The 26,469-nt window shown below is 44.4% G+C and overlaps 1 protein-coding gene across 6 annotated transcripts in view; it reads left to right on the forward strand.

Moving 5' to 3' along the window:
• The window catches only part of srgap1a (SLIT-ROBO Rho GTPase activating protein 1a), a 115,943-nt gene extending 90,208 nt beyond the window's left edge, over positions 1 to 25,735 (forward strand). For 2 of the 6 annotated variants that reach the window (XM_010883340.4, XM_010883342.3), the window contains exons 16-22: positions 770 to 878; positions 1,362 to 1,586; positions 3,884 to 3,963; positions 13,313 to 13,493; positions 15,080 to 15,217; positions 21,162 to 21,543; positions 22,412 to 25,735. In XM_010883340.4, the coding sequence (XP_010881642.1) occupies positions 770 to 878; positions 1,362 to 1,586; positions 3,884 to 3,963; positions 13,313 to 13,493; positions 15,080 to 15,217; positions 21,162 to 21,543; positions 22,412 to 22,813 (1,517 nt within the window). In that variant the 3' untranslated portion in view covers positions 22,814 to 25,735. Of the gene's footprint in view, positions 1 to 769; positions 879 to 1,361; positions 1,587 to 3,883; positions 3,964 to 13,312; positions 13,494 to 15,079; positions 15,218 to 21,158; positions 21,618 to 22,411 lie in introns of all 6 variants that reach the window. The other 4 variants (XM_010883339.4, XM_010883341.3, XM_020056799.2 and 1 more) reach the window with 3 other exon arrangements.
• The last annotated feature ends 734 nt before the right edge of the window (positions 25,736 to 26,469 follow it).

The following is a 26,469-nucleotide window of genomic DNA, read 5'->3' on the forward strand; positions in this document are numbered from 1 at the left end:
TACAGAAAAATGCAAGGTTAGAAGTTCTCCCAATAAAGTATAGTGTAGCTCTCTGGTACCCTGCAAACCACCATTGGTTCTGTATTTTACACTGTTGAGTTAAACCGGTAGATAATTGTTTGCTATATAAGGCTTTTGACATCACTGCACATTACCTGATCAGCACCCCAATGGCCAGTGAAGTAAAACTCACCAGTATCATAAACATTTGTGTGTAAAAGAAAGTTGGTTTAATGATGATGCATTCCCAGGCGTACCAATTAAACCAGATACTGTTGTTGTGGGGAGGTGCTCATTTTAGAAGGGAGTTGCTGTGATACCAGCCCCTTGTTGTGCACCTGAGCAGCCTCTGCTATGGACGCAGGCTGGTGCCGCTGGTGTTTGGGAGCCAGGGCATTGCGCATAACCTGGATGGGCGTTGCCTTCAGATCTAATGCCCACACTGGACTAGAGGGAAGGACCTGGCGAGGTACTGCTCCGTGTCAATGGTCACATTCTGTGCGGGGAGGTGTCCATGCATGTAATCAGACATGTTTGGATACTATTTAATTTGAGGATTCAAATAAAGCATTTAAAATGGGTCAAACCATTCCAAATATATTCCCCTCATGCTACCTAACTGGAAAATATTCTACATCTTGCTGATCACACTTACTTACCTGAATGCTAATCCTTACACTCTAAATAGCTCTGGTCTGTATAATTCTTTTCTAGGATGTCAGATGATTCATTAGAGCCCCTGTAATCCTGGTGGTTTTCCTCTCCCCAGGAATAGAGAACCTGTATGAGAGGTCCCTGTACATTCGCAAGATCCTCCTGACCGCCGTGCCCAGATCTGTCCTCATTGTGATGCGCTACCTCTTCGCCTTCCTCAATCAGTAAGTCTGTGACAAATCTACTCCAGGATCAGTTTGAGTAGGCATCCAAGGAAAAACCCCAGACTAAAGGGTCCATGATGTTATTCAATGCGCTCTTAGGTGAGGGGTCTTAGAGTGGGATAGTTCCTCCTAAGACACATTTTCTCCTCTGTCATTAAGTCTCAGAATATGTCATGCTTTATTCATTGTTAAGGTGTTAAAAACAGGTGTAAATTGAGAATGTATGACCTCTTCAGTTATTACCTAAGGTCAGAGAATGTATCTTTACCTAAAGTAAGGATGAGAGGCAATGGGACTGCTGACTTAACTCTGTGCTACTGCTCCATGCCCTGCCATTAACTGTTTGTACACAAACAAATTAAAATGCTGTGTTTTCCCATGGGCTTTAGCAAGTTCATCCAGTTGATCTGGTTAAAGAGATTAGGCTTTAGGCTAACTTAATGTAAAGTAAATTGTTGTGTGTGTAAACCCTTGCCCCACCAGCTTATCCCAGTACAGCGACGAGAACATGATGGACCCCTATAACCTGGCCATCTGCTTCGGCCCCACCTTGATGCCCACGCCCAACATCGAGGACCAGGTGTCGTGCCAGGCACACGTCAACGAGATCATCAAGACCATCATCATCCATCATGAGAACATCTTCCCCGACGCCAAGGAGCTTGACGGGCCGGTCTACGAGAAGTGCATGGCTGGGGGCGACTATTGGTGAGAGAACTGAATCACTACAACCGGAGTTATTGGCAACGAAGAAGGTTGAGAGGCAGCAAGGGGGGTACCTTATGGTTTGGGCATTTTACCGGTTACTGGAAGGTTGCTAGATTATATCCCATGCTGATTGGGGACTGATTGGGGAAACATGTGAGATGATTGGTTGAACAGGGGTACCATTCAGTGGGGCCGAAGATCCTTTCGTTAGTGAAACTGGATACAGGCGACATGGAATGAGTTTCACAGAAGGACAAGGTGAGGAGTCTGCTGGGGAACAGTTTGCCTAGTTGTGTTTAACTCAGGCAGCCAAAGACTTGTTCATATGGGATTTAATACTCCATGCTGTAACTATGCATGCGTGCAGTTTGGACCCTATCCATGGACTAGGCTTGTAATTAGGCTGATTGATGAGGTGTCTGTTTTGAGAACATTTTACCAGAGAAAGCTTTCTTTTCTGGATTAGAGATTTAATATCTATAAAATATCTGCCTCGATGTGGTGAGATGGATCTTAAACAATCAGCGTAATGACCCTCATCTAGGCATGAGAAAAGAGACGAGTCGCTTGGCACGGAGACTAGCGTCATGATGTCCCATAGTGAAGGATGTAGAACTAATGAGAGCTGAAATCCCTGGGCCACACAACTACGCAGCTGTAATCCTCTCAAGAGCCCTAGCCTGGTCCCAGATCAGTTTGTGCTGTCTTGCCAACTTCTAAGCTTTAGTTGTGGTTCTTGACGGGGAGATGGGCCAAAGCCATTTTGATAGTTAATATGCCTTTGTCTGGCCGGCATCCTGGCGGCACTGATGGGCGATTGCATCTGGTGGAGGTAAAATTCTGTCAGAGAACCCGTGTGAGACTTGCCGTTCAGAGGAAGGAAGGGATACGCTGTCTCCACAGATGTGAAGCTAGCTTGTCCAAAGTCTCTGGTTTGATCTAATGTACTTCAAATTAATTCAAGTTAGTTAGTTCAAATGAATGTTTCCCCAAACCCTGGGAGGTTTCTCGAGCGACTATCCCTACCCCCAGAGACTGAGGGACTGCGGGTGGCAGCGCTGTGTAGCCCTGTGACGCGGTGGTCAGTGCCAGACCAGGGGTGATCTGCGGAAGATGCAGGGGGCCAGAATAATGCCGCAGGGAGGCCAACAACTTGTCAGGGACAACAGTGTCTGAAAACACAGGAACAGCCCCCAGGCTGTGTTTCAGGAATACTGATGATGCCCTAGATTTGTGCTTCTCTCTAGTGTAGCATTTTAGGTTCCTGAGCACTTCAGATGGATCCTAATCTGTAGGTGTCTGACTGTGTTTCTGTAGGTGTATCTTAGTAGTGTAGTACTGCCTGACTGTGTTTCTGTAGGTGTATCTTAGTAGTGTAGTACTGTCTGACTGTGTTTCTGTAGGTGTATCTTAGTAGTGTAGTACTGCCTGACTGTGTTTCTGTAGGTGTATCTTAGTAGTGTAGTACTGTCTGACTGTGTTTCTGTAGGTGTATCTTAGTAGTGTAGTACTGTCTGACTGTGTTTCTGTAGGTGTATCTTAGTAGTGTAGTACTGTCTGACTGTGTTTCTGTAGGTGTATCTTAGTAGTGTAGTACTGTCTGACTGTGTTTCTGTAGGTGTATCTTAGTAGTGTAGTACTGTCTGACTGTGTTTCTGTAGGTGTATCTTAGTAGTGTAGTACTGTCTGACTGTGTTTCTGTAGGTGTATCTTAGTAGTGTAGTACTGTCTGACTGTGTTTCTGTAGGTGTATCTTAGTAGTGTAGTACTGTCTGAATCTATGGCTGTAGGTGTATCTTAGTAGTGTAGTACTGTCTGAATCTATGGCTGTAGGTGTACAGTACCAGTCAAAAGTTTGGACACACCTACTCAGAATGTTTCTTTATTTTTATTATTTTCGATATAGTAGAATTATAATGAAGACATCCAAACTATGAAAAACACATGAAATCATGTAGTAACCAAAACATTGTTAAACAAATCAATATAAATGTATACTTCTGATTCTTCAATGTTGCCACCGTTTATCTTGATGACAGCTTCGCACACCCTTTGCATTCACTCAACCAGCAACATTTTGACTGGTACTGTATATCAATATTAAGATACACCCATAGGTTTGACTGGTACTGTATATCAGTATTAAGATACACCCATAGGTTTGACTGGTACTGTATATCAGTATTAAGATACACCCATAGGTTGGATGACACTGAGAAATGGGTACAGTTGTATCACTGGTAACCCTGACATCATCTTGTAACCCTTGACCTCTAAAACCTTCTTTTGTTCCACAGTGAGAGTCCCTACAGTGAGCATGGAGCTATAGAGGAGGTTGACAACGAGGGAGGGGCCGAGACACATACCAGTGAGGACGGTAAGTACCCTTCAACCAGGAACCTTCATAGTCCTGTGATGTCAACTCCAGATATGAATGCTGTGAGAAAGGCATACATTCTCTTTTTCCAAGGTATATGTTGTGGTTTTGAAGGGTTAAATCCAGAACATTACCTCCCTGTCGTCTTTGGTCAGGTCTAGCGAGGGTTAAATCCAGAGCCCTCTGCTCAGTGTGATTAGTCCTGCTGGATTAAATGACCTTGGAGGGCCAAGGAACTGAGCTCCAGAGATGTGGGCATCTATTCATATTCTAATTCCTCTCCATCGGCGTCTCCTGATGGGACCGGGGCCACATGCCGACATCCCAGAGCTCCTTCTCCCAGGCTCCAGTGGGCCGTTCTGCACCCCTGTGGACCCCCTCAAATGTTGAGGGCCCCAGTTAATGATTGTGCTATATCAGAAGTGGTCAATACATCTATATATTGTCCAGACCAGCATAAAAGTCCAGTGTGTATTTTCTCTGTTACTACTTCACCATATGATCGGCCTCACTGACTCGGCCCTCCATATCCATGAACTCTGTCAGAGAACTAGCCACATCTCAGATCTGTTACGAACCCTGTGGCTCTAGCAGTCTAGGGTGGATGGTACAGAGAACCGTAACACAAAACTCATGCAAAGTGGTATAGTGTACAGGAACAGTGAGAACAAACGACAAAGACAGCCAAAGCCATCGTCAAACATAAAACATTTATCATAAACACATGGTAAAGGGGTTAGGGAAAAGGGGCTGAGCTGGACCCAAGAAATGAAGCAGCTTGGTGATAAGGTGACAACAGTTGGTGCGATTATTCGCAAATGGAAGAAACACAAAAGGACTGTCAATCTCCCTCGGTCTGGGGCTCCATTCAAGATCTCACTTCGTGGATTTGCAATGATCATGACAATGGTGAGGAATCAGCCCAGAACTACACGGGAGGATCTTGTCAATGATCTCAAGGCAGCTGGGACCATAGTCACCAAGAAAACAATTGGTAACACACTACGCCGTGAAGGACTGAAATCCTGCAGTGCTCGCAAGGTCCCCCTGTGCTCGCAATGTACAGGCCTGTCTGAAGTTTGCCAATGAACATCTGAATGGTTCAGAGGAGAACTGGGTGAAGTGTTGTGGTCAGATGAGACCAAAATCGAGAACTTTGGCATCAACTCAACTCGTGTTTGGAGGAGGATGAATGCTGCCTATGGCCCCAAGAACACCATCCCCACCGTCAAAAATGGAGGTGAACATTATGCTTTGGGGGAGTTTTTCTGCTTAGGGGACAGGACAATTTCACTGCATCAAAGGGACGATGGACGGGGCCATGTACCGTAAAAAGTATTGGGTGCGAACCTCCTTCCCTCAATGCCAGGGCATTGAAAATGGGTCGTGGATGGGTATTCCAGCATGACAATGATCCAAAACACACAGCCAAGGCAGCAAAGGAGTGTCTCAAGAAGAAGCACATTAACGTCCTGGAGTGGCCTAGCCAGTCTCCAGACCTTAATCCCATAGAAAATCTGTGGAGGGAGCTGAAGGTTCGAGTTGCCAAACGTCAGCTTCGAAACCTTAATGACTTGGAGGAGATTTGCAAAGAGAAGTGGGACAAAATCCCCAGAGATGTGTGCAAACCTAGTGGCCAACTACAAGAAACGTCTGACCTCTGAGATTGTCAACAGTGGGTTTTGCCACCAAGTACTAAGGCATGTTTTGCACAGGGTTCAAATACTTATTTCACTCATTAAAATGCAAATAGATTCATAACATTTTTGACATGCACATTTCTGGATTTTTTTGTTGTTATTCTGTCTCTCACTGTTCAAATAAACCTACCATTAAAATTATGGATCAATAATTTCTTTGTCAGTAGGCAAAAGTACAAAATCAGCAGGGGATCCCTCACTATATATACAGTGGATATAAAGTCTACACACTCCTGTGAAATGCCAGGTTATTGTGATCTTTTCAGAACTTTTTCCACTTTTAATGTGACCAATAATGTGAACAATTCAATTGAAAAACAAACTGACATCTTTGAGGTGGAAAAATGAAAAAGAAAAACCTTACAATAACCTGGTTGCATAAGTGTGCACATCCTCTTATAACTGGGGATGTGGCTGTGTTCAGAATTAACCAATCACATTCAAACTCATGTGAAATACAAGTAATTACACACCTGCCATCATTTAAAGTGACTCTGATTAATCACAAATAAAGTTCTAGTAGGATTTTCCTGACATTTTCATAGTTGCTTCTCAGAGCAAAGCCATGGTCCGCAGAGAACTTCCAAAGCATCAGAGGGATTTCATTGTTGAAAGATATCAGTCAGGAGAAGGGTATAAAAGAATTTCCAAAGCATTAGATATACCATGGAACACAGTGAAGACAGTCATCATCAAGTGGAGAAAATATGGCACAACAGAGACATTACCAAGAACTGGACGTCCCTCCAAAATTGATGAAAAGACGAGAAATTAACTGGTCAGGGAGGCTTCCAAGAGGCCTACAGCAACATTAAAGGAACTGCCGGAATTTCTGGCAAGTACTGGCTATGTGCTACATGTGACAACAATCTCCCGTATTCTTCATATGAACGGGCTATGGGGTAGGGTGGCAAGATGGAAGCCTTTTTGTTCACAAAGAAAAACATCCAAGCCCGGCTGAGGTTTGCAAAAAAAAACATCAAGTCCCCCAAAAACATGTGGGGAAATGTTATGATCTGATGTAAACCAAGGTTGAACTTTTTGGCCATAATTCCAAAAGGTATGTTTGGTGCAAAAACAACACTGCACATCACCCAAAGAAAACCATACCCCCAGTGAAGCATGGTGGAGGCAGCATCAGGCTTTGGGGCTTTTTCTTCAGCTGGAAACGGGGCCTTAGTCAGGGTGGAGGGAATTATGAACAGTTCCAAATACCAGGCAATTTTGGCACAAAACCTTCAGGCATCCTTTAGAAAGCTGAAGATGAAGTTCACCTTTCAGCACAACAATGACCCAAAGCACATATCCAAATACAAAAAAGCATGGCTTCACCAGAAGAAGATTAACATTTTGGAATGGCCCACCCAGAGCCCAGACCTGAATTCCAGTGAACATCTGTGGGGTGATCTTAAGAGGGCTGTGCACAGGAGATTTCCTCACAATCTGACAGATTTGGAGCGCTTTTGCAAAGAAGAGTGGGCAAATATTGCCATGTCAAGATGTGCCATGCTAATAGACTCCTATCCATAAAGACTGAGTGCTGTAATAAAAACAAAAGGTGCTTCAACAAAGTATTAGTTTAAGGGTGTGCACACTTATACAACCAGGTTATTGTGAGTTTTAAATTTTTCCACCAGTTTGTTTTTCAATTGAATTGTTCATGTTACAGGTCACATTAAAGGTGGAAAATGTTCTGACATGATTTATCTTTGTCTCATTCTTTTACATCACAAGAACCTGACATTTTAACAGGGGTGTGTAGAATTTTTATATCCACTGTACATCTCAGACCATCTCAGCCAGGGAACTATATACATCTCAGACCAAATACATGGCCGATTGAGAATTCTAGTGTCTGCTTGTCCATCTGGTCTGTTGGAGCCGGTCTCAGACGAGGGGGGAGTGATTGGGTTGGTCTGGTCCAAATCAAACTCACTGACATCCCCTCAGCTGTCCACTGGGGGGGTCACATGGCCTGATTAGGCCAGAGACCGGTTGTTTCCCAGGAAAACATTACTAAGATTTTGTAGAATTACGTTAGAAAATAATGTTGAGGTTGTTTGGAGGGAAGATGAGTGGGAAGCCCAACCCTTTCAGTTAACTAGTGGGCTTCTCCAGTCCCGTTTCTATGGTAATAATAAACACATACATTAGTAGCCTGGGCAAAAATCCCATTTCCTTCATGTTTAGATCTGGTGTTTTTAGACATCCTTTCTCATTTTTCCTGTCATCATTCATCATGTATTTAGGCTAAATGCTCCAGGATGGAAATGTAGGACATCAGCTGTCATTATAGTCTTGCTGGCCGAGATATTTATCCACATGTTCATTGTAAATGATGGAGACAGTTGGGCCTTGTTCGTTCCACGCTGAATTGGGGGGCAGACGGAAAGGACTACCGGAATAAGAAATAACAAACCTATTGTTCACTGTGCAACTTTAAATTTTTATTCAGACTAATGCCCTGAGATACCAGATAGCGCAGACAACTCAAGCATATAGGCTACATCACGGTTTTCCATTCTAAAATGGTAAAAACATGCTTGGCAGCTGTCCATTGCAAACCAATTAATTAAGAACAAGGAAGCCTTATGAACCAAATTAACCTAACTCAGGCTACCATGGTTTTCTTCTAAATATTGTCTCCCTGTGGAATTGTGTGGAATGTCTGACCCATATTGTATTGTAATTTCCTGTGTGCAATCCCATTCATAACCGTATTGTCGTGAGTGCTTGAAAATAGTTAGGCTCTGCCTCTGATTAACAGTGTTATTGTTATTGTTATTGAGTTTTCTTTACCCCCCCATTTCTTACAAAATCAAACTACAGTTGCGCCGTATGAGGTCTGTTAGCTGCTATCAGGGCTTCATTGTCATTGTAAGCTCTCGTTGTATCAGCCCGTTTGCAACTAGCCAGTAAGCCGCTACTCCCTCCTGTCCTCCTTCCTCTCATTCTTCTCCCTGCTTTCCTTCCTCTCCTCTTTTACCCTACATTTGTGGTGCCCTCTTTTCTCAAGAACAACGGAGTGGGGGGGGGGGAGAACCAGACAAGTTAATCACACATGTTGGTCTAGTGAGTTCATATGGACATGCTGGCTGTGATTCAGGGCACCCTGTGTGTGCTACAGCCCATTGATTACCATTGATTACCAACTTGTAGAGGCTAGATTTACAGACCGGGCATCAACAACAGAATTGTATGTTTCATATTAAGCAGCTGACACACATGCATCATATGATTAACATCACGTGGGGGTGGGGGGCGGGCTGGGAGAAAGTTGAATTTGTGTCTAATCATCACCCAGACATAGCAGTTTGTCAGCTCCTGTACCATGTTCCTGGTTGGTAAAGACATGTTCCTGTGTGACAGCATCATGTAATTTCACTGTCCCAATGATTCATAGTGAGCCTGTTTTTAGACTGTCAATACATTGATGTCCCCACTGCTGGTGAAACACTATAGAATCAAAGGTGAATTAGCCGGCACACCCATGTCATTGCAGGGTTCATGTTAAACCTTGGTACCGTAACTGTATGTTGGGACGTACAGCTACATTGATTTGACTGGTCACTAGTGTCTGCCAGCTTATGGTTTTTCCATCTCTTTTGTGTCCAATTAACTGCCTCTCTGCATATTATCTTTGTCAGGCCCGAAAAAATTTCCATAAAAAATAAATCTGTTTACAAAAAAAATGTCCTTACCCCCAAATCCCAAACTATAATCTGACCCCTAACTCCAGACCTTAATTTTGTCCCCTAAGCCCAACAGCATTTTCCCTTGTGAGGAGAGGGAGAAAGAGGGGACTCATTGGGCCCTTCCAGGCTGCAGTTTCCTGCCGCTCATGCTGCAGATTCTAGCCATATATCTCCCTCCAAGGTGATGCTCTGTGTTGGCATGCAAGAACATGGACACTGAGCATGTGACTTGTGTGACTTCTCTGTCGGGGTGGAATGGCGTCCTGCTTTTCACTGCTGTTGTATCAGATCCTCTGACTTGTAGAGTCCAGCGCCTCCTTTCCTCCCCATTCACTTCAGTCTGAGTCTCCGTAATCTCAGTACGTTAAAAAGATTTGGAGATATCTTCAGTCAAATCTACATGCGCATTGCAAATTAATCTCATAAATCTAACTAGCGATAACAGCCCTTCCCGTTTTAAAATGATAACTTACCAATGGCTAAGTACAGCCTTTGTACAAAACACTACCGTTTGATCCACACGTTGGCATCTTACATGGTGCAATTCAATTTGCGTTTGCATTGATGTGCTCCGTCTTTTAGACAATTTCTTTGTTTCTATTTCTCCAAAATGACTGTCACATTGCTATCAAGTTGCCTTTTATGCTTGGGGTTTCAAGCAAACTACATGAAGTTGAGTGAACTGTGATCTTCAGTGGGGTTCAAGTCCGAGCATGGGCTATGGCACTTACGGACATTCACTGAGCAATAAACAAAGTTATTTTGGCGCTGTTTTAAAAAAAACGAACTGCTGTTTTAGCTGTGTGCTTGTTGTTGTGGTGCTAAAAGACCGCCCTCGGTCTGAGGTATGCCCGCAAGCTGTCCATGGAGGAGATGTTTGAAAAGGTCAGCGTTAAAACCTGCGACTGACATTTATCACAAAATGTATATGGTATGTAGCACAATGATTTGGGGTTCCTCAAGGCAATGTTGTATTTCTGCTGTGACAGAATATTGCTCTTTCACGTAGATAACAATTTCACAGATCAGAGTTCTGTCAAATTGCATTAGTGGGGAGCGAACAACATGAAATAATGAAATAACGCTGCCCTCGCGTTAGCTTGACCTGGCTTAGTCTGTGTAGAGAGACAGTCCAACAATTACATCAAGCAATGTACAAACTTAGACGTTTGCTATTCTTCATTATTCCCCTTTAAGCGTAGACACTACCATAAAGGACTAATTACTTTGTTTGGCCAAGTGGCCTGCTCTAAGAAGAATCTTCTTCCATTTCTCAGTGATGGAGCCCACTGTGTCCTGGGAATTTGTTTGTTTGTCCTTTTTTTATAACCTTTTCCAGATCTATGAAGAACACAATCTCAGGTCTAAGGAGAGTTCCTTGTGTTTCATGGCTTGGTTTTTGCTCTGAGTTTTTGCTCTGTGACCTTACATCAATATGTGTGAAAGACCGTAGGAGCTCCGTTTAGAGTGTCATGGCAAAGGCTCTGAAATCCTTATGCACATTAGATATTTAAAATGTTTCCCAAATCGACAGACATTTAAAAAAGAAAATATTTCTTTTTTTCATTATTATGTATAGAAACACATTTTTAATCAACTATAAATGAAGTCTACCACCCATCAAAATGTGGAGAAAGGGAAGGGGTCTGAATACTTTCCAAAGCCACTTTACGTGTCTAGCCTAATGAAAGTTACATTTAAGCTTTGGGGCCTGTAAAATTATGCATAATTTTCTGTCCTGGAGCTTACATCATGGATCAAAATTGGCTGTAATGTAAGTCGTCGGAAACGGGGTTTGGTTCTACTGGCGGTTTGAGCAAGAAAGCAATCAGGAGAAATCGGTGCATTCGTTTCACTTAATGGGGCCTTTGTGTGAATACATTTTTTCTATACTGTACTACTAGAATAAATTACCAGAAGACATCTGCAGGGAAAGTTTCAGTTAATGTTACAAATATTTTTTTCTATACAATCTGCTTGAAAGTTACAGACAGTACATCGTGGTGTAAATTCAAACGTTATGGAAATAATTATGCAAACTGAGATCATTCCATCGTTTTCTTCTCGCTCATTGACAAATAAACCTTGAAACTGAAACTGACAGTCTAAATGTGCCCTAAATCCATAAATGGTTTCTGGTTCCCCCATGCTGCCAACTATAGCATTGTAAAAATTAGCATCTTGCCAATCCCTGACAATAGCAATGTAGTTTACAGGCTTCCCACTAAAAGGTTTCTTAATAAATTGGATGGAATTTATCACACTTCCATCCCCTTTGTACCATTGCCCCATTCATTAATCAAAACTTTGAACTTTACTTATAAAGGTCAAAGTAAATAAATGTTGGTTTCCTTGTGTCCATCCATTGAATGTACCCACACAGAAAGAGATGTAGAGTATCGATCTGAGAGCTGTCAGCTTTATTAACAACTTGGGTGTTGTACTATAGACAGATAAAATCAGACAGACCAAATTCCTGCCTTTCCAATCATTGAGTCCACTACTCATCATTCTCCAGCAGAAAGACAGCGTGAGAAACTGAGAGTTAGAGTTTCTCTCTCTTTCTCTCTCTCTGCCTCTCTGCTGTTCCTCTCACCAAGAAGCTCACCAGGGAATCACACTGTGTTGTTCCTGTGAAAAGAACTTCATGGTGGTTTTTCACACCAGCTCTGGTTCCTGCTGTCTCAGCTCTGTGGTGCTACTCTGTGGAGAACTCCAGTGCAGCTCTTCTCATTGAGGAAGCCTTGCTTTGGTGAGAGGTAGCAGGGAATGGCAGTGTCCAAACACCCCCCTCTGTGATTAAATGGGTTCTGGGGATAGGATGCCCAGGGTGGGGGAGGCGGGCGTACGGCAGCCGGTGTGTGTGGGGGTGAACTATAACTATTTTTAGTGTTTCATTGCTGTGTTGTGATTGGATGAAAGCCATGGTCATCGAGGCCCATATGCTGGACTCAGATGTTGTCGGTTCGCCAGGCTGCTGAAAACGAGTCATGGTGACAAACTGACTGCTATGACACAAGCCCATAACAAGGGCATGTATAATGAAGGCATAACTGTTATATCAAATCCATCTGGTATGGACTGATGTGGTGCTGTGCCCAGAACATATGGACACAATGGAAAGGCAATTGACAGCGTTTCCAATGGGATTATCTTAATCCACCTCAATAGGACATCCAGTGAGGTCATCCAGTGAGGTCTCTTCCTAGGCCTGTGTGACAGCTCGTAGTTTGGATACCGACTCTCTGTTGTCCAGAGGTCACACAGCAGGCTGTCCTACTGCACTGAGACCTGTACATCCGCTTTCATAATGTGCAGGACCTGTTTCTGTCTTACCGGCTCTTTGTGTGACTTGTCATTATGGAATTATGAGTAATGCCAGACTTAATCAGACATGCACTCAGTACGCTAGGCGTGCGACCTGTTGTGTCGTCTGCTGCAGCAGCCCGTCCTTGAGGAGGACTGGCTGGGACGTGCATCACATGCTGAGTGTGAGTTGGACGCTCCCCCAGTCTGCACAAAGCTGTCGTACAGGACCGTCGTGTGTCTGGTTGTGACACACACCTGAAGCTTGCGCGAGTGGTTTTCACCCACAGGACTTGGAAGGCTGCCACTGACTGGATTTCTTTTTCGGACGTCTCTGAGTGACTGGGACCAGAGCACCTGGTACTGACAGTCAGGCCACACGGAGTCCTTAGGCACCTTGTTTTGGTTATGTTAACATTCAACAGAATGTTGACGTTGCCTTGACGGCGGTCTCCCTGCTCTATATGGCAAACACCGGTCACCAACTCTGTCTGAGAGGGGAGGCTGTGCCAATAAACTGACCACTGAGTGTTCACGATGGTGCCATACGGTACAGAATACATAAGCGCCGTGGTGTAAAATAACAACCGGTTCCTCCATGTACTGTTAGTCATTTCACATTGCTCACTCCTTTCATTTCTCTTGCAGAGGGTGAGCCCATCGAGGCAATAGCCAAGTTTGACTACATGGGTCGGTCGGCCCGCGAGTTGTCCTTCAAGAAGGGAGCCTCCCTGCTGCTGTACCAGCGGGCGTCGGAGGACTGGTGGGAGGGACGGCACAACGGCATTGACGGTCTGGTACCTCACCAGTACATTGTGGTGCAGGACATGTGAGTATGCAAACTCTGAGGGACACTGGCATGATAGGACGTGTTCTGTCTGGGACTGGTAATATGAGTCCACCTGGTGACGTGTTAAATGAACATACACAGTGACTTGCAAAGACATTGACCAATGACCAATATTGACTCTCGTTTCACTGAATGACATTGACACTCATTGGTTTTACTGTGCGTTGGAAAATATTTGTGAGGGTTAAATGTGTTTTCCATAAGTACTCAAAATGTAAACGTGTATATTTGCTGGAAACACCTTTTGCTGCATTAACAGCTTTTAAGCCATTTTGGTAAGTATCTGCCACATTTGTGTCAGTTCTTTTTGGCCCATTCTTGGTAGATTTGCTCCAGGAATTACAGTAGGAGCAGGACTGACTGTTCTGTAGGAATGACTGGGCCACTGTAGGACATTCTCCTCTTTTTTCTTCCTAAGACTTTAATGTTGCTGTGGCCTGGGGCTTGGGTTTATTATCCTGCTAAAAGCTGAATGTCTAAACCAATGTCACCAGCTACATTGCAGGGGCCACTCTCTCTCACGCGCTCCCTCTGTTTTGTGGGGAAGTGAGGGGTTCTCAATCTGTGTCCTTGGGACCCAAAGGGGTGCACATACTTATTTTGGCCTAAATACTACACATGATTAAAAGCATCAATGCTTAATGAAGAGGATCATTTGAATCAGCTCTGGGTCGTTAACTCTGCCCTGGCGACAATCCCCCCCCCCCCAACGATCCCTGCTTAATGGGATGGATCTACTCCTTGATTAAGACGACGAGAGAGACTCGTCTTTTAGCGTGGTCAGACAAATGCCAGTTGAAAACTCTCCTCGCCCTCCATTATTGCTGCGCGTCCTTTTCCGGCTGCCCGTCTGTGTGCCTGAATGAATAATTCACCGGACGAGACCGCAGTGCTGATGGCTGTTTTCTTAGTTAATGGAATGTCCTGGAGAATATACATTCCGGGGTCCCATAGCATATGGTTCTGGTATGTTCCGTCTGAGAGGGGGCTCACCCTTCCACCAGCTCAGTCTGGCAGCGAGGGTATCTGGACTTTATTGACCAGGGGAGCCGTGTGTGTGCGTGTGTGTGTGTGTGTATAGGATTGTAAAATGTCTGGTTATTTCATAAAAATAAAATGTAGTAAACAACAACGCACACGGTTTTATTCTATTCCGTAGATGTGTGTATATCTGGGGCTGCATGGTTGAACATCCTCTCTAGTCCAACTTTCCCCAGTCTACCAGACTCTGTGGCTGCCTGGCAGCTCTGATTGCTCCCACCTCACAGGAATAGGCACCAACTGTGGCGTGCGCAGCTAGCGTCAAGCTCGATTCAGTCATGCTGGCAGTTCAGTGCGATAACCCATTCTGCTGCCACTGGTCATGCTGCCTGGCAGCTCTGGACCGACCAACGCTAATGGAATGCTAATAGCAGCCCTATGAGTCAACTTGAGCTTCAAGGATAGGCTAGTTAGGAATGCTTGACTGCAAAGTAGGATCAGTATCATACCTTCGTCTTGTTTAAACTGTGACTGTTTGATCATTTTGGGTCAACTTTAGACTGATTATCGTGTGTCTGTCACAGGGATGATAACTTCTCTGACACACTTAGTCAGAAAGCTGACAGTGAAGCCAGCAGTGGTCATGGAGCTGAGGACAAATGTTCAGGCAAAGATATGGTCTCTCCTACAGACCCCAGGATCTCTGAGACCTACATTAGCAGGTGAGTTCATGAACCCCACTGTCTTATTGGCACGGACAATGTCGACTTCTGGACGAGCGCCAATGTTTTTTCTCTCGCTCGTTCATCTATTGCTCCATTCTAATTTGTGTTGGGTAGTAGGCCACCTTGGAAAGCCTGAGCCTGGCGTCAACCCAAATACAAGTTTAGATACTGTTTTATTGAAAGAATTGCTCACCACTTGTCTCTTCTGTAGAAATGATTGATGAATCATCTCTGCTCTGCACAGTGTTCCTGTAGTAACCTAGCTCTGTGCTCCCCTCTGCGTATACAGAGCTTCTGTCACGATCCGCAATCGTGCTTCATTGTCGTCACCTGTCTCCCAACTGCCTGCCCCACTCTTAATTCCCACATTCTGCCTCCCTTGCCACCACACACACACACACACACACACACACACACACACACACACACACAAACACACACAAACACACACACACACACACACCTCTCTCTCTACAGTGTTATGCAGACAGGGTTCAGCACTGTTGAATCATTCATATCTTTGGCTTTATTTAGATATCTCTTCTAGTCCCAGTGTTCTCCATCAACAACAATGCACTCTAGCTAGACAAAAGCCCTGAAGTGCCTGGTATGTTGTCAAGCATTTATGTTATACAACAGCAGTAATTACAGCATAGAATTGTAGTGAGCCAGAGTGCATTATTGTATTATCTGATTTGCCTTTTATTATTTTCAAAGATTGCAGTTATCAGTGAACAGTTGTCAAAATATTTTACTCTGTTGCTGAATGTTGAAGCCATACAGTACCATATGATTTGCTCTATAATTTGCTGAGGCATTTTAATTGAGCTGGGATGATATATATGTATGAAATATATATTAGAATCATGCCATATACGTATATACCCACTGGCTGAGTTGCATTGTTCCAGTTGATTTCCTTCCTAGGAGACTCAGAGTTGGGTGATCTTTCTCCCCCTGCTGGTCACGAAGAGTCCCTGCATGTGTTTACCCCTCCAGCTCTACCCCTGCAGCAACACCGGCCTCTCATTCTGGAACAGAACACCTCATCCCCAGTCAGTCCTCCATTCTAGAACAGAACACATCATCCCCAGTCAGTCCTCTGTACTGGAACAGAACACATCATCCCCTGTCAGTCCTCCATTCTGGAACAGAACACCTCATCACCAGACAGTCCTCCGTACTGGAACAGAACACATAATCCCCAGTCAGTCCTCCATTCTGGAACAGAACACATCATCCCCAGTCAGTCCTCCATTCTGGAACAGAACACTTCATCCCCAGTCAGTCCTCTGTACTGGAACAGAACACTTCATCCCCAGTCAGTCCTCTGTACTGGAACAGAACACTTCATCCCCAGTCAGTCCTCTGTACTGGAACAGAACACTTCATCCCCAGTCAGTCCTCTGTACTGGAACAGAACACTTCATCCCCAGTCAGTCCTCTGTACTGGAACAGAACACTTCATCCCCAGTCAGTCCTCCGTACTGGAACAGAACACATCATCCCCAGTCAGTCCTCTGTACTGGAACAGAACACATCATCCCCAGTCAGTCCTCTGTACTGGAACAGAACACTTCATCCCCAGTCAGTCCTCCATTCTGGAACAGAACAAATCATCCCCTGTCAGTCCTCCATTCTGGAACAGAACACATCATCCCCAGTCAGTCCTCCATTCTAGAACAGAACACATCATCCCCAGTCAGTCCTCTGTACTGGAACAGAACACATCATCCCCTGTCAGTCCTCCGTACTGGAACAGAACACATCATCCCCTGTCAGTCCTCCATTCTGGAACAGAACACCTCATCCCCAGTCAGTCCTCCGTACTGGAACAGAACACATCATCCCCAGTCAGTCCTCCGTACTGAAACAGAACACATAATCCCCAGTCAGTCCTCCATTCTGGAACAGAACACATCATCCCCTGTCAGTCCTCCTTACTGAAACAGAACACATCATCCCCAGTCAGTCCTCCATTCTGGAACAGAACACATCATCCCCAGTCAATCCTCTGTACTGGAACAGAACACATCATCCCCAGTCAGTCCTCTGTACTGGAACAGAACACTTCATCCCCAGTCAGTCCTCTGTACTGGAACAGAACACTTCATCCCCAGTCAGTCCTCTGTACTGGAACAGAACACATCATCCCCAGTCAGTCCTCCATTCTAGAACAGAACACATCATCCCCAGTCAGTCCTCTGTACTGGAACAGAACACATCATCCCCTGTCAGTCCTCCGTACTGGAACAGAACACATCATCCCCTGTCAGTCCTCCATTCTGGAACAGAACACCTCATCCCCAGTCAGTCCTCCGTACTGGAACAGAACACATCATCCCCAGTCAGTCCTCCGTACTGAAACAGAACACATAATCCCCAGTCAGTCCTCCATTCTGGAACAGAACACATCATCCCCTGTCAGTCCTCCGTACTGAAACAGAACACATCATCCCCTGTCAGTCCTCCTTACTGAAACAGAACACATCATCCCCAGTCAGTCCTCCATTCTGGAACAGAACACATCATCCCCAGTCAATCCTCTGTACTGGAACAGAACACATCATCCCCAGTCAGTCCTCTGTACTGGAACAGAACACTTCATCCCCAGTCAGTCCTCTGTACTGGAACAGAACACTTCATCCCCAGTCAGTCCTCCGTACTGGAACAGAACACATCATCCCCAGTCAGTCCTCTGTACTGGAACAGAACACATCATCCCCAGTCAGTCCTCTGTACTGGAACAGAACACTTCATCCCCAGTCAGTCCTCCATTCTGGAACAGAACAAATCATCCCCTGTCAGTCCTCCATTCTGGAACAGAACACATCATCCCCAGTCAGTCCTCCATTCTAGAACAGAACACATCATCCCCAGTCAGTCCTCTGTACTGGAACAGAACACATCATCCCCTGTCAGTCCTCCGTACTGGAACAGAACACATCATCCCCTGTCAGTCCTCCATTCTGGAACAGAACACCTCATCCCCAGTCAGTCCTCCGTACTGGAACAGAACACATCATCCCCAGTCAGTCCTCCGTACTGAAACAGAACACATAATCCCCAGTCAGTCCTCCATTCTGGAACAGAACACATCATCCCCTGTCAGTCCTCCGTACTGAAACAGAACACATCATCCCCTGTCAGTCCTCCTTACTGAAACAGAACACATCATCCCCAGTCAGTCCTCCATTCTGGAACAGAACACATCATCCCCAGTCAATCCTCTGTACTGGAACAGAACACATCATCCCCAGTCAATCCTCTGTACTGGAACAGAACACTTCATCCCCAGTCAGTCCTCCGTACTGGAACAGAACACATCAACCCCAGTCAGTCCTCCATTCTGGAACAGAACACATCATCCCCTGTCAGTCCTCCGTACTGGAACAGAACACCTCATCCCCAGACAGTCCTCCGTACTGGAACAGAACACATCAACCCCAGTCAGTCCTCCATTCTGGAACAGAACACATCATCCCCTGTCAGTCCTACAGTGTAGACAGTATCCTACAGTGGGTATGAAGTAAATGACTGTTGTAGCTGGAAATGACAGATTTTCAATGGAATATCTACATAGGTGTACAGAGGCCCATTATCAGCAACTATCAGTCCTGTGTTCCAATGGCAGTTTAATTTTAAAAGGTTCATTGAAGATAATAAAAAACTTTTTGCAATTGTTTGCACCACTGAAAACCATTGTGCCGATTAAGGGAGCAGTAAACTAATCTTCTGAAACTCATCAGTCTATTCTTGTTCTGAGAAATTAAGGCTATTCCATGGGAGAAATTGCCAATAAACAGAAGATTTTGTACAACGCTGTGTACCACTCCCTTCACAGAACAAGCTGTGTACTACTCCCTTCACAGAACAGTGCTGTAACCTGAATGGATAGAGTGGGACATTCTGGTGCACAACTGAGCAAGTGGACAAATACATTAGAGCACAGGTGTCACACCAATTCCACAGAGGGCGTAGTATATGCTGTGTTTTTTCTTCTCTCTTTCTCTAAATAGCGGTCCAATTCAGACCTAAACAACCAGGTGAGGGTTCTTCCTAACTAATTAGTGAACATATTAGTCTATCAACTTCAAGGTAAGAGAAAATAAACACCTAGCTGACACTCAGCCCTTCGTGCAACCGATTCGACACCTGTCCATTAGAGTGTCTAGTTTGAGAAACAGACGCCTCACAGGTCCTGGCACCTTCATTAAATAGTACACACAAAACACCAGTCTCAACATCATCAGTGAAGAGGCGACTCTGGGATGCTGGCCTTCTAAGCAGAGATTTGGATGGGCAAAAGAACACAGACACTGGACAGAGGAAGATTGGAAAGAAAAGTGTCATGGATAAACTGATCTGATTTTGAGGTGTTTGGATCACAAAGAACAACATTCATGAGACGCAGTCCAAATGGAATAAATGCTGGAGGATTATTTTGCATCCTCTATTAAGCATGGTGGAGGCAATGTGATGGTCTGGGGGTGCTTTGGTGGTGGTGGTGAAGTGGGAGAATTGTACAGGGTAAAATAAATCTTGAAGAAGGAAGGCTGTAATTTCATTTTGCAACGCAATGCCATACCACACAGACAGCAATTGATTGGAGCCAGTTTCCTCCTAAAACCGGACAATGACCTAAAGCACAGCTCCAAACTATGTAAGAACTGTTTATGGAAGAAGCAGTCAGCTGGTATTCTGTCTATAATGGAGTGGCCAGCACAGTCACCGGATCTCAACCCTGTTGAGCTGTTGGTACATAAGTGCACATCAAGCCAATCCAACTTGTTGGAGGTGCTTCAGGAACCATGGGGTGAAATCTCTTCAGATTACCTCAAGTTAACAACTAGAATGCCAAAGATCTGCAAGGCTGTCATTGCTGCAAATGGAGGATTCTTTGAAGTTTGAAGGACACTTATTTGAATTAACCTTATCAATAACTGTATTTCCTATTCATTTTGCTGTATTTCCTATTCAAACTAATTTCATGTATGTCTTAATATAAAACAAGGATAATGTATAAGTGACCCCAAACCTTTGAACGGTAGTGTATATATGTATATGTGTGTGTTTATGTTTGGTTGTGTTTTTATCTGCCTGTCTCTGTGCTTGTGGTAACAGAATGTATTTCTGTCAGTACAGTATGCAATTGTCTGTCTGTCTGTGTGTATCTGTGTGTGTGGTGAGGCAGATAGAAGCCTCTCAGTGCTACTCCTGGAGCCCTGCCAGCCCTCTCTGTACCTACTAGGAGCACTTTGGGACTGGTTTACATCTGAACAGCAAATTTGAAAAGCCTATGTAGACCGAGAAACCTGTTGGAACTTCTGTTCACAGCCCTGTAGAAACATGGATTATGACTGGAGCTCCATTACCACTGCTTTTCTCTAACTGATGTTTTCACTTTCAAGGTTTATTTGTCAAATGCATAACCGAACAACACAGTGTCATCCTGCACAATGAACATGGCACCCGACAACTACGTAGTGAGAATTAAGACAAATATATAAGCAAAAATATAGCCAGACAAAAAATAAAGCAATAATATACATAACACTGTAAACTAGCAGCAATCTGGGTAGTATTATTGAACATTATAGATATGGCAAGTATGGCAGTAATATACATAACAGCGTAAACTTGCAGCAATTTGGTAGAAATATGGAATACTATAGATACATATGAGTGTAATAACCTTATGAATGGTGACATAGCACACTACAACTATCTAGTGAGAATTAAGAAGAAAAAAGTGTGTGTGTATATATATATATATATATATATAGCAAAAATAAAGCAATAATATACATAACACTGTACACTAGCAGCAGTTTAAAAGAGTGTTCTAAACAAGCAGTAATCCGGGTAGTATTATTGAATATTTACAGCCCATAGACCTGACCTCTACAAATCTCCCTCTGTCACCCCGCTATTTTAGCAGGCACAAGAAGAGGACGGAGCCTCCCTCCCGCCGCCCCCCAGCGCGCCCCAACGATGTCTACTGCATGGTGCACCCGTCCCAGCAGGGCCACGGGGGACAGGATCCCACGCTGGAGATGGGCTCCCCCGTGCTGGGTCACTCCTTCAGCCCCCGGGACCTGTTGAGGAGCCGCAACCACTGTCAGCTGCCCACGGACAGCCCAGAGCGCCGTCGCCGCGCCAACCACGGCAGCCTGACCAACATCAGCCGCCATGAGTCACTGAAGAAAATGGAGAGCCCGCCCATCCGGCGCTCCACGAGCTCGGGACAGTACACGGGCGTGTTCCAGGAGCCCCACTCACATGGTGGCGGCAAGCCCCTGGACCCAGAGACCATCGCACAGGTCAGCGTCAGCACCGCGGGACGAGCGCCCCTCACTCCAGCACCACCACAGCCCTGCCCAGCCTTGTAAACCTAGTCAGTCTGCTCTCTGTCTGTCTGTCTGTCTGTCTGCCTGCTACCGGTTCAGCTGTCACCCCCAAACGCGTTCACACTGACTGTCAGTTTTATCACCAAGGCACTCCTGTCCTGAGTGACTCACTACAGAGCAGTCACCTGAGGTGTACGGTAGATGAGACGAGACATTCACATCAGCGCAGTTGCAGTAGACCCATTTCTAGTACGAATAAGTACAGTTGCTGTCAAATGGATCTTCTTTGTGTCAAGTAGCTTCAGACACATCCTTAAAACATCAACGTTGATTTAAATGACTCTTAAGACACACGTATCTGTTTTTAGAAGGTTCCCTTCCCGCCACGTTACACAAGCTGTTCACTTGGTCTGAGTGCCGCGTGTCAGAACTGAAAATAGAAGGTCATTATTACAAAGCAGCCTCAGTGTCTGCATGGTAATCATTTGTGTTGGCAAAGGCCCCAATTACCTTATCAGAGCTCTAATAACAATGTATTGCTTCTTTGTGGTAGCAGCGTGCATTGTTGGAAAGCGTAAGGAGCCGTCAACGGCATAGGGAGTCTCATCATTTTGAAGGGTCAGAAAGGGGATGATGTCTGTTGTGTTTCCTCTAGCACGGAGATGATCGGATGAGGTCGGGAACCGGCCCGGGGATTTCACTGTCAAGCAACACGCTTTGTCCTGATGGCTTACACATACTTGGATGATGTCACTGTTTCTCTTAACCGCACTGTCTCATCGTCGTCCTCTTTTCGTTTGCCTTCTCCTCTGTCTCTCCCATTTTCCCCTACTCCCTGCAGGACATAGAAGAGACGATGAACACTGCGCTGAATGAGTTGCGTGAGCTGGAAAGGCAGAGTTCAGCTAAACACGCCCCTGATGTGGTGCTGGACACCCTGGAGCAGAGACAGCCAACCACAGGCCCCACTCCGGCAAGCTCCAGCGAGTCCCTCAGCCCCCTCAAAAACATCCTGTTGAGGTCCCAGGCCGGCGAGCCCGCAGGGGCCCCCATGCGCCGCAGCACCAGCTCCTCTAGTGACAACATGAGCACCTTCAAGCCAGTGGTGGCGCCTCGCATGGGGGTTCAGCTAAAGCCTCCTGCCCTGAGGCCTAAGCCCATGGTGCTGCCCAAGACAGGCCCGGCCCACCCCCACGCTGCTCCCCCTCCACAAGACCCCCTGGACAAGTCATGTACCATGTGAACTTTGAACTCTGGGCTGCAAGCAGGGAGTGATAGACTGGGAGAGGGGCTCTGAGACTTCATACCATGACAACATGTTAACAGTGTCTATAGATAATAAATCTTAATATTCTATAAGACAGTATAAGAATCCGTTGCCTGAGCATTGATTAAATATATCTCAGAGACTTGCAAATAAGGAATTATACTGTAGATGTTTGCATTGTGAGGGATGCTTTCCCACAGTGACAATTAACTTAACCACATTTATTGACAGTGATCGTGAGACATCATCAGGCCTACAACACAGCCTGAGCAACCAAAACAAATGGGAAATACAGGAGTAGTCATTGGATACGTTTACACAAACAGCAAATCACAAAGGCTTCCTTCAAGTTTAGAGAAACTAAAGAGTTTGGTAGTTTACAGAAACTAGACAATTACAAAAATGTAGTCGGTCCTCTGAGCCGGACTGGGGTTTGCTTCTTTCTTAAACGAACAAGGCTTAGGTTTAGAGTAGTAATCGTAAGGCCTTACTGCCAGTCGGAAATATAAGCTGTCAACAGTGAAAGTTTAAATCACCATTGTAAGACTGCTGGGTGTAAATGTTTATTGCTGCCTGTGATGGAAAACAGACAGGAGCAGGGTCGGCTGGGGTCCAGATATGTGACCAGAAGTCTATTATTTCCATGCCCCACACGATTTAATTAAGCACTCCGTGCAAATGTGCAGTGATATTTCCGACACCATCGGCCCAACATTTGACAACATTTGATGCGTTTTGCCATGGAGATCAAAATTACACTTCTTGGCCATATGACAGTTCTATAATAAGCAATTGAAGATTTTTTCAGGGGTTCTCCGCTCACCCTGCCTAAACAAAAAGTCTTGCATTTTGGTACATTGGTCCCTGTCCTTACAAGAGACAAATTTGCCACCATGAAGAAGTTTTCTTTAAAACATTTAAAATGCTGCTCCTCTGTGACTGATCTGCAGATAAATGTATGTGTAGAAATATTTCTTAGCTTAGACCCTAAATCCAGATGGCCAATAACCATAGCCTGTCATGTAGAAACATATACATTAGTTAAGTACATTTGCAATTTAACATTTGGTACTGGTGTTGCAACTGTCAAGATTCATATCGACCAGACAGTGGCAATGATAACAATTACATGTTTATCTTTTAAAATCTGGCAAACACGCTGAGGGCTCTGGGTCTGGTTAACTGATGTGATATCAGACACCACTGGCATGACATTGAATCAGCTTGGATGATTCATCTGTGTGGTCACAGAGATCCGGCAGTTACAAAATTACACTAATTGCATTTAAAGAATTGTAATCCAAATGACTTCTGTCAAGAACCAAGCTGCTGTCTTCCAAATACATAAGAACAATGTTGACTTCACATTTAATTGAATGCAGTTTCACAGTTTAAACAAGAACTGGAAGGACACCAGAGGATACAACCACTGTGTAATATTAACCCGTAATGCAAATGCTTTGAACATTTCCATCTACTCTTAAAAAACCTGTATCAAACCTCTGTTGGCTTTCTGTCTTTAGAATCAAGAGTCTGAAAATGGTTTTCACCCTGATATCAGAAATTACCAAGATCGTTCCATCTCTTTTTACCTTAACACCTAACACAATGCAAATGGCAGAGGATTTATTCTACTGCTTCTCATGCTTCTTATCAATGTTTTTGTGTGAGGAGCTGTATATCTCCATTGCCTGCCTCTGACCATGTAGGCTAATCCATGCCTTCGTGGTAGAGGATGAGTAGGTGGGCTGGTGCATAACTGTAGGGACACGTGACTGCTCTTCAGTCTCTATCAGGTAGGGCGATAAAGCCTCGTGAATGACTGACGTGTGCCAGACATTTGCTCTATACAAGAGCATAAGCATCAAACAGTTCTGGGGAGTACATATGCACTTGTTCACTGAAGACCGTGTCACGTGTATGTGACCGATAAGGTGAATATAGCTACATGGAATCTGACCACCACAAGGGAAATGGCCTACTTTTATAATGTAACTATGTGTCTGTTCTGCAAGTCTGGGGCAGTGCCCTCTATGGGTCTGTTTTGAAAATGCTGTTTAGCTGAAGAAAACAGAATGAGTTGTGTGGGGGGTTTCATCTGGTTGAAGACTCATGACTTAAAAAAAAGCTCATGTTTGCAATAACCAATGTTTTCCTTGTAATTCAAACTGCGGCAGGTTTTTTGGTGTCTGTTGCCAAAACAGGATGTATAGTATATTATAGTGAGCATAGGTGAATATAATTTGAATTCTAGATAACTAACCCTCTTCTTCTGAATTTTGTCTTTTTTTTCAAGATTTTTGTTAGAATCTACTACATTTCTTAGAACAAAGGATGTGCAAATTAAAGGCTCCAAAGAACAGTCATGAAAGTTGCATCCGAGTTTCATCTCGGGTCTTGTTCGTTAGGCACCATGTGAAGGAACATTACAATAAGGGGCTACCCAAACTTGTCCACTAAGAAACTCTAATTTTGCTTTGCTGCAGTGTGTCCAAATGAACAAGCCTGTTGTAACCTGTATTGTCTCTCTGTACGCCATCACACACGGCAGTAGGGTCGTGCCTGTTGGACCGTAACTTTTTGTCCATGTACATCTGTAGAATGTACACGTGAAAGTGCCTTTGAAAATGTTTTAGAGGAACTTTGAACTGTGTTCTGTACTGTTGCATTCTCATTTCAGACTCTGTGTAATGAGCAAGTGCGGTAAAAAGCAAGTGGAATGAATACAAGTTATATTATGAATGAATTAATAAAGATACTGCTTATCCATTGTGACATTGCACTTTTATGTATAGAACTGTATATTTGGCATGATACATCTTAACATCTTTTAGAGCTCCTTGAGGTGTGTTCCTTCAAGGGTTTTTCTTTCTAATAAAGGAAATAGTTTGATCAGTCCAAAGTGGCCTTGTCCTCTTATGATTTCCTACATATAAGTGTTGGGTTATTAGTAATTGCTAGAGGGTATATTCTAATATTTTCAACTTTCAGTTAGGGGAAGTACATATACATCTTTATTTGAGAGAACAGATATAGTAACAAAGCTGATAAGAAAACAACCTAATCGATTAAACCATATTCTATATTTGATTGAGCCCATACAAATAGTCCTAGCAGGGATGTCGCTAGGCCTATTTTAAGGAGGTTTTAGCCCCTCTATATCGCTAATCAATATACACTCACCTAAAGGATTATTAGGAACACCATACTAATACTGTGTTTGACCCCCTTTCACCTTCAGAACTGCCTTAATTCTACGTGTCATTGATTCAACAAAGTGCTGAAAGCATTCTTTAGAAATGTTGGCCCATATTGATAGGATAGCATCTTGCAGTTGATAGAGATTTGTGGGATGCACATCCAGGGCATGAAGCTCCATTTCCACCACATCCCAAAGATGCTCTATTGGGTTGAGATCTGGTGACTGTGGGGGCCATTTAAGTACAGTGAACTGTCATGTTCAAGAAACCAATTTGAAATGATTCGAGCTTTGTGACATGGTGCATTATCCTGCTGGAAGTAGCCATCAGAGGATGGGTACATGGTGGTCATAAAGGGATGGACATGCTCAGAAACAATGCTCAGGTAGGCCGTGGCATTTAAACGATGCCCAATTGGCACTAAGGGGCCTA

Source organism: Esox lucius, chromosome 19 (genome assembly GCF_011004845.1).
Source record: "Esox lucius isolate fEsoLuc1 chromosome 19, fEsoLuc1.pri, whole genome shotgun sequence".
Lineage (NCBI taxonomy): Eukaryota > Metazoa > Chordata > Actinopteri > Esociformes > Esocidae > Esox > Esox lucius.